The sequence below is a fragment of the Sprattus sprattus genome (genome assembly GCF_963457725.1).
Source record: "Sprattus sprattus genome assembly, chromosome: 4".
In the NCBI taxonomy this organism is placed as follows: Eukaryota; Metazoa; Chordata; class Actinopteri; order Clupeiformes; family Clupeidae; genus Sprattus; species Sprattus sprattus.
In genome coordinates this window covers 537,075-546,168 of record NC_137923.1, presented here as the reverse complement: position 1 = coordinate 546,168, position 9,094 = coordinate 537,075, and the positions used below count along the sequence as shown (strand labels likewise).

The 9,094-nt window shown below is 39.1% G+C and overlaps 1 protein-coding gene across 2 annotated transcripts; it reads right to left on the bottom strand.

The window, feature by feature from the left end:
* Nucleotides 1–2,424: 2,424 nt before the first annotated feature.
* tmed8 (transmembrane p24 trafficking protein 8) lies at nucleotides 2,425–6,122 on the bottom strand. Of its 2 annotated transcripts, XM_080836780.1 has the most exons (4): nucleotides 5,988–6,122; nucleotides 4,451–4,741; nucleotides 4,009–4,069; nucleotides 2,915–3,066 (listed from the first exon to the last, which is right to left on the bottom strand). In XM_080836780.1, the coding sequence occupies exons 2-4, from the start codon at nucleotides 4,737–4,739 to the stop codon at nucleotides 3,048–3,050; spliced, it is 369 nt and encodes a 122-aa protein (XP_080692906.1). In that variant the 5' UTR covers nucleotides 4,740–4,741; nucleotides 5,988–6,122; the 3' UTR covers nucleotides 2,915–3,047. The 2 variants fall into 2 exon arrangements, with proteins under 2 accessions (XP_080692905.1, XP_080692906.1); XM_080836779.1 differs by lacking the exon at nucleotides 4,009–4,069 and having other exon boundaries at nucleotides 2,425–3,066.
* Between the last annotated feature and the right edge of the window lie 2,972 nt (nucleotides 6,123–9,094).

Genomic DNA, 9,094 nt, shown 5'->3' with positions numbered 1-9,094 from the left:
TAGGTTAACCCTTCCTAGTCTGCTGCAACTCTAATGGGAGGAGCAGACTCATGAGTGACAGCAATAGGTTAACCCTTCCCAGTCTGGGAGGAGCAGACTCATGAGTGACAGGAATAGGTTAACCCTTCCCAGTCTGCTGCAACTCTAATGGGAGGAGCAGACTCATGAGTGACAGGAATAGGTTAACCCTTCCCAATCTGCTGCATCCATTATGTCTGAAATCTGGAATCCAATCTTTGCACCACATTGTCTCACCAGGGCTATAACATAACATAAATATATATATATATATATATATATATATATATATATTTATGTTATGTTATAGCCCTCATGACAATGTGGCACATGTGGCACATAATAGCATAAATGTCGCTTATATACATGATACATAAAAGCATACATGTGGCTTATTTACACTATACTTAAAAGATGCACGCGATGCATACAAGATTAAAAGTGGAGAAAAATGGAGAGTATTGGTTTTAGAACTGCTTAGGCTATATCCAGTGTGCTCATAAGGTTACTCATTTTAGGATAAGCAAAGTTCTGAAGCAGAAAACTCAATGTCAAGTGTGGACAGAGGACATCAATCTCATTATTCAATGGCATGGCCCCCAGGATTAGGGCACGGTAAGAGACTGGGATACAAACCTTGGTCTACTGATGCAATAGGCCTACTGATGCATGCCTGCCTGCCAAGCCAAGGTGAGTTCCCTTCATGTCCACTGGAGCCAGGTGGCGATGGCCAAGACATGGTTGGCCATTAGTGGGGTTAATGCATATCTCCTAGCGGGGTTCTTTAGCGGCTGTGTGCCTACAGTCCTGTAGCATTTATAGAAGCATTTATAGAAACATTTATAGAAACATTTATAGAAGCATTTATAGAAGCATTTATAGAAACATTTATAGAAGCATTTATAGAAACATTTATAGACGCATTTATAGACGCATTCATAGAAGCATTTATAGACGCATTCATAGAAGCATTTATAGAAGCATTTATAGAAACATTTATAGTAGCATTCATAGAAGCATTTATAGAAGCATTTATAGACGCATTCATAGAAGCATTTATAGACGCATTCATAGAAGCATTTATAGAAGCATTTATAGAAACATTTATAGACGCATTTATAGAAGCATTTATAGACGCATTCATAGAAGCATTTATAGAAGCATTTATAGAAACATTTATAGTAGCATTTATAGAAACATTTATAGAAGCATGTATAAAAGCATTTATAGAAGCATTTAAAGGCACAATATGCAACAATTATGCTTCAGGATTAGGGTTAGGATAAGCAGTTTAACCTTAAAATAACAGCTTAAAAAAAATTGGGGCGCTACAATGACTTTTAATATGGAGAATTGCGTCCGTGCCAATGGCATAGCAGGGTCATAGGCATATAACTGCCTTCTGTAGTTTTGCCTGCCGCAGCCCGCCGACCTGACTTGTTTACCATCTGCCGATATAGTAAGTAGCTTATTTGCCGCCTTGCTTAGTCTTGTGTTGCACATGCTTGATGTTTGACTGTGTAAGGACAGTCGTTGAGTAATTAGTTTGTCATAATGTCAAAGTCAGCACATTTCAAGAGATTTCGTTAGTTTTAGCTGCTAGCATACCTTTAGCGAATAGCTATTAATCCTTAATGCACCTTTAAAGAAGCATGTATAAAAGCATTTATAGAAGCATGTACAGAAGCATTTATAGAAGCATTTATAGACGCATTTAAAGGATTAAATCAGGAGAGGGTCTTTGAAAACCTTTTTAAACATCATTTGTCTAACTAGTAAATTTGATTGAGACACTTTATTAATGAAATGGTGTTGGTATTTTAATTTTATTACACTTGATGCATTACTTTAAAGTAACACTATGCAACAATTTGAAACTGTTTGAGCTATGGTTTTATAGGCAACTTTTGGTACCATCCTCAAATTAATGTTGATAGCATATGGTCATGTGAAGGACAGATAAACACCTGTGTCTTTCCCACTAGCCATCCAGGATTTGCCCTATGTAGTTCTGTGTACCAGGCTGTAATACCCTAAAAATGGAAGAAAAGCTTTCATAGATTACATTGCTAGCTTTACTGCCAAAAGACACCAGTAAGTGTGTTGGCAAGCTTCAATCACTGTCAACTGGGCTGTCGGTGGTCTTTGCAAGGTTTTTGCATGCCTTTTAGGAAGTTAGCTTACTAGTTTTGGAACATAACTCCTTTTTGATGCTTTAATATACTTGTTTGATTAATTGAATTCCATAACGCGTATTGCTTCATTTACATAGTTTTTTTTCTCATGTTTTCTAAGTTGCTTTGGACAAAAGCGCCTTTAATTCCTTTACTATATCTATAGAAGCGAACAACTTAAGTACAGAGAGAAACAACATATTTGATATAACCTTTATTACAATTACACTATATCTAGGCTTAGGTCCATTGATTTTACAAAAATAAGGCGTAACAGACGGCTAAGAATATGCTAGTTTGGCAATGAGAGGCATCAGCTAAAGAAAGAAGTAATTCTACTAGCAAGTCCCATGGTAATGTTCTTTATGATCCATTATCCTTTCCCCAAAGTAACTGTTAGGGTGGATGCAAAGAACGTCATTACAGTAAGCTAAGAGGAAGGTTATATCCTGCTCAGACCATGGATTTTACACATCTTTTTAGAATGGGACTTGCTAAAAAACTTTCTTTTTCTTTGCACAGGCACTCAATGTTGTTATGTGAGGCCCTTGTAACATCCACGTGATTAACTGTGCTTTGTTTTGGCTTACTAAGCATGGCATATTAATAGCAAACATTCTCAGTAAATATACATTTATATAATATCATCCTGCGCTTCAGTTCCCATAGAACACTCTGTAGTATAAAGTCTTGTTTCTCCAGAGGGAATAGGAGTTGTCAAACTTCAGAAGATAGGTCCCTTCCCCGGGGAACTCATGGCTCCCACCCTGCACTGCAAGGTGACTATCCTGCCGATACATGGGCAGAATCTCCCCCAGGTTTGTGTTGGCAGCCAATTTACATCCTTTTTCAACATCAGCACTGTTTGCAGGTCCTGGAAAAGAAAAAGAAAAAAACGTGTCATGACTATTACACTAAAGAAGAAAGAAACTGTTCTTTGACTGTTCTGTCGCCCCTGTACGCCCTGCACAAGTCAGCAGTCAGTTAACTCCTTTTCCAATAATAAAAGAAGAGTTCAGCAAGCATCTCTCCACCGTGGTTATTGGAGGCGGAGTTAACTGACTGCCGACTTGTGCAGGGCGTACAGGGGCGACAGAACAACATGTGTTTTACTACGATTTCAATATGATCAAGTAGTTGATATGGTGAGATCCGATAACTTCTGGCATTGAGAGAGTTCAGCAGAGTCTGATCAGGTAGATGTGATTTCATAAACTGTATGTCATTTAAGGTTGATCTGTTTATAACCTCTTCGGCCTGACAAAAAAACTAAACGTATGTTTTGGTCAAACAAATGGAAGCACTTTACAGTTTGGTAATAAGTGGGTAGTATCATCTTAAAAACATGGTGATAATTCCGATGATGTTGAAGAGAGAATAGCGCTATGGTGAAATGAAGGGTGAGTAACATAGATGCACACTACTTCAACTAAAGTCAATGTATGATGTCAATGTATTAGTATCCTAAATAGTGTAGTTAGTATCCTAAATAGTGTATTAGTATCCTAAATAGTGTATTTTAGTATCCTAAATAGTGTATTAGTATCCTAAATAGTGTATTAGTATCCTAAATAGTGTATGTAGTATCCTAAATAGTGTATTAGTATCCTAAATAGTGTATGTAGTATCCTAAATAGAGTATTTAGTATCCTAAATAGTGTATTCCAATTATATAATCTGGCATTTGCGGCTTAGATATTTAGACATACATGATGGTTTCTCTAAAATAGTTTAGCATCATATTGCAAACCGTCTATGAGCCTGATTTGCTTATATGCTAGCAAGCTAGTGAATGTTCAAACGTATACTGACTCACTGTTGTGAGTGGAGTGCTTGAGGGGTGTTCATTTGTGTTTTAAACAGGACTCTCACGACTTCTACACAAAAGAAAGAGAATTGGGGTCCATCCCATGAACAGAAAAAGAAAGGAGCAAGGTGACTACCACAGTCTTGTAAATGAACTGGCCCTGTAAAGTGCAACACTTTAGGGTTATTACATCAGTTATTACATTTTCAAAGTTTTTTTTTTATGCAAGGCCAATAACGTAATAACCGGCCAATAACGTAATAAGTTATTACGTTATTGGCCAAAAGTTATTACGTTATTGGCTCAGCAACTTTATTACATTATTGGCAGTTTATTACGTTATTGGTTTTATTACATTTAAATTATTACGTTATTGGCCGTTATTACGTTATTGGCCGTTATTACGTTATCGGTTGCTACAAGGCCTTGAACGTAATACATTTCCTCTAACCTTCTGGCTGCTCCTCCTCCTCCTCGTCATCACTGGACTCACTAACGTGGACAGTGATGGCAGAGCTGGTGACCGGCGTCCAATCAAAGTACACGCCAAAGCCAATGTCATAGCCGTCAGTGGCGAACTCCCAACACACACGCTGGTATTCTGCTACCGTGGGAACGTGCACCGTCATGATGTTGCCACGGTTAACCTTCACCACAGCACCCTTCTCTTGTTGCAGATTGGTCTTCAGCTCCTTCAGGGACCCCGTCGTCCAGATGGAGGGAGGCTTTACCAGAGGCATAGCTGAGAGGAGGAGGAGGAGGAATGGGAGAAACACAGAGAGAGAGCAAGATGAATGGACACTTTCACAAAAAAAACAACAGTCATTTGCAGGGGCGCAGATAGCACTGGGGACGGGGGGGGGGGACATGTCCCCCCTAGATTCATAGTGACCCCTATCTGTCCCCCCCACTCTCCCTACGTAAGGCGACAATCATCAGTTAATAACTCTGCATAGCTGATTAGGCGATGTTAGCGTCCCCCCCAGTTTAAAAATCCCATCTGCACCGCTGGTCATTTGTACCGTTTACAACAGTGTGTAAGACTAGACAGGGGTACGTAATATCACAGTCAAGAGAAAGAATGACAAGGAAGTTACTGAAGCTTGGACATAAAAAAGTAGGCTATAGGCTACATGACTGGCCAAAGCTGTCCGCCACCCGTTTGGCTCCGCCCACAAAACACGTCATCGCTGTTTACAAACACAAAATAGGATAACGAATCTGCGGCACATCTGCAATAAGTACGTAAATCAAGCAAGGCATCATAACCAGTTAAACTGGATCACCGAGGAATTCCAACTGTATTGTTTATTGTAATGCAAGTCTGAAAACTACAGGTATATGGTGGTGTTCGGCCGTTTAAGTTCGGCCAAAAGGGGTTGTGGTAGTTCCTGGTACGTTAGATATTTCATTATGACCATACTCAAAGAGAATAACACTTGTCATTCTTAAGCGGAGTTGCATTTCTTATAAAGACAAGCAACTGCATTGCCTACTAAGTTAGAAGGTTGGTTCAGTCCGTTACACCGTTTCTACACTCAACGATAAACAAACACACAGCAGAGAGCATCCGGCGTTATATAGCCTAGTTAAGTTAACGTTATCCTATTTAATCAACAATCTAATGAATGCATGAATCACGTTACCCTTAAAGGCAAGCGACATTAAGCTAAGCTTACAAAACCACCAGTAGCTAACAGTTTGTTCTGTACCAGGTTGTGAAGTTCTCTTTTCATATCTTGCCCCTTTTAAAACGAACTGACTATAGCAAGGATCTATAGCTGACATTAGCGATGTGTACCTTACGTTACCTACTTGAAGAGTAGATATTTAGCATGTTACTGCTAACTTAGTGACACTAGCGGTAATGTACACATCCGCGTTAACAAGCCAGCCAACTGATTTACAACCTTTTCCTGTCACACATTGACTCATCAAATACAAACAACAACTGGCAGCTTACATGTTGCTAATATATCAACGCCTACCTTGTCAGTAAATGTGTTGAAGAAAACTGCGTCAGAACAGAGGAACGGGAGATCTTCATAAAACATGTTACCTAGTTATCTGCCTCTGCTTGGAATCAGACGGCCTTAGAAGTTTAGCGGCAATAAGTCTTCCGGTCAATCCAAAATCTCGCGAAAATGTCGTCAGAATAAAAGTATAGAATGTATCCGTATAACTTAAACTCAGTTTCATCGAAGCACTAAACGGGTATGTTAACGTAGGTTGTTCAGCGGTCCTGTGTATGCGTTTAAGAGACGTGTCGATTCGGAGGATGCACTAGACCTATGCCATGTCTGCAGGGTGTGTGTGCATGTCTATGAACTATGTGGCACACTCCTCCTCATCTTCATTATGCAGAAGTGAGCGCTCTTGGGCTGTTTGATATTTCTACCGTTTGTTTTGTGACCTCAGAGTCAGACCGAAATAACCAAATTAGCCCCAGAATCTATGTGACAGTAACATTGCTTGTATGTGAAAGCTAGGCTTCATGTTTTTTTTTGTGGCTTTTTTATCCTCAGGGGATCAGTGGATCAGTGGATTTATGATGTGAATCTATTTGTCAGAGCTACACTGTAAAAAAAAAAAAAAAAAAAAACGGGAAAAAACTGGCAGCTGAGTTGCCAGAACAATCCTGTAAAAAATACATCCACCTGTAAATCTCTTTACAGAGCAGCATGTACATTTAATATTTTAAACCTGTATATTCAAGATTGGATTTGAGCAATATTTACATCACTGTTATGTAATATTGGGCAAGTTTGTTCAGTAAATGTAACATTTTAAGCCTGTATATTCAACATTGAACTTTAGCTATATTTACATCACTGCTATGCTACACTGTAGAACAATCCTGTTGTTTTTTCTGGAAAACACTGACAGCTGTGAATAAAACGGCCAAACCGTAACCATCTTCACAGAACAATATGTACCTTTAACAGTTTCTAATGTATAATATTACATTGTAAACCAGTCCATTTAACATTGGATTAATGCTTATTTTGTGTGACCATTATGCTATAAAACCAATTCTTTCACTAAAATGTAGGCTACATCCAGTTGTTGTCTGTTGTTGTTTACAGGTGGATCTATTTTTTTTTACTGGTAACTCAGCTGCCAGTTTTTTTCCCGTAAAAACGATGGCAGTTTTTTTTTTTACAGTGTAGCTTCCATGCATGAGCAGTCTGGCGAGGGGGGGGGGGGGGGGGGGGGGGGGCAATGCTCACCAATACTTGGAATTTGGAGATCACTACTGATTTGAAATGCTTGGTGTCAGCGCTTCATATTTCTCCTTTAATGTAACTCAATGACTTTATGGATAATACTACGACTGACAAGTATCATGAAATATGCTTGGCCCAAAATGCTATCCAATGATCCTCCGACCTCCGTTTACCATTATTGAACAAGTGTAGGCTATGCAATAGGTACAGTTAACAATTAAGGTCGAATTCATACAGTAGGTAATACAAAACGATTATGTGGCCATCAAGAGCAAGGTGAATTGGTGTAAGGAGACCACTGACTGCATCAACTTATCCGACTGGTGAAGGTAGTAGTTAGCTCAGTCGGAGGGGGTCTCGCTCGGGGTGTAATTCAATGTAGAACCGCCACTGAATGTATTATCACATTGAGCAAGAATTGTTTAAGTATTTCCGAATGTTTTTCCGGCTTTTCTCTGAATACTTCCATCCTCATATTATTCCAGAGAGTAAATGCAGGGGGTGTGTCGTCTAGTAAAGTGGGTGTGGTGTGTAGTCTGGGAGACTGCAGATAGACCCTTCTTATGATGAGAGCTCTAGAATTCTCTAAATGCTAAGGAAAGGTATTTTATTTTGAATGCTTCCCTTTTCTCTCCTTTATCACAGTGTACACTGAACCATTCTTTTGGAGAGGAAGGAGATCATGCTGTTCCACAAATCCTTGTTGCAGCAAAGTTTAAAGCAGAGAGGATTGAGGTGAAGAGAGCGCTGCAAACATACAACCACTTCTGCGTAGCTGTTTGCAAAAGAGAGGGGGTTTATCCCCCTTTCTGCAGACCAGAGAAAGTCTTTGCCCCATTGCAGTCAATTGGAGATAAATCATTGCACGTCATTTCTCTTTGGGGTGGTTAAGGGTCTTTTAGAGCCATATATCATGATCCACAAGTGTTTGTGATCATTTTGATCTTAAGACCAGTAGTGGTCCCTGGAGAAGTGGGTATACTCTTTATTTCTTTTAAGCAGCCACTACAGCACAGGATAAACGTCCTGTTTTGAGAAGTGGGTATACCCAATGCTTACTGAAAAATAAGTGGGTATACTCCATATACCTGCGTAAACCCTGGACTACACCACTGCTTAAGACTGTCAGTTGTGAGTTGAGATCAATTACTCTATGTCAGCCCATGCATCTACCTATCTGGACCTGCAACCTGGTTGCTAGCTAAACTAGCTAGTAACTGCAGATGTGTCATCTGTATGAAACGATCACTAATGAGCTAACATAAATGGTGTGAGTTTAAACTGACCTTTGAACCTTAGCTAGTTTACTTGAAACAACACAAGTCAAACTAATATAGTCCTTGGCCGCTAGCTACTGAGGTAATTTAAGCCATGTTGCCATTGATACTGACAACCGTTTACATAGCTTCCTAAGCTTGCGTTCCGTCCTCAGTCCCATTGGGGAAAATAGCCAGTAACTGAGGTCTTGTTTCTCAGGAATATCCGTCAGGCTTATTCTTAATGAAAATGGCCTGTGATGCAGATATGTACATATGACGTATCAATCAACTTCATAATAATGAAGCACTTAAAGAATGAACAGCGTCAAATCCCAGACACATTTAAGTATTTAGGAACGTAGGAAACAATTCAATAATACCACGCCAACTGGTATAAACATATCAAGTTACTTAATTTAAAAGGAACTGAAAGTATATCAAGTTCAAGGTCATACATACAACAGACATCAATGTTCAACACTGAAGCACTATCACTGCTAGTGGATTGATTATCGTAAAAAAAAAACAACCTAATTGTTTAATTTTTTATAAATATCAACACATTCATCTACTCTCTTTATTTCTCAAGACAACATAAATTGAAGAACT

Bases quoted from the DNA above. Each gene is read 5' to 3' on its own strand.
- tmed8 (XM_080836779.1), bottom strand. From the start codon at position 4,739: ATGCCTCTGGTAAAGCCTCCCTCCATCTGGACGACGGGGTCCCTGAAG. The intron at 3,067-4,450 runs GTTAGAGGAAAT...TTTCTTTTCCAG, and splicing joins GGAGGAGGAGCAGCCAGAAG to GACCTGCAAACAGTGCTGAT.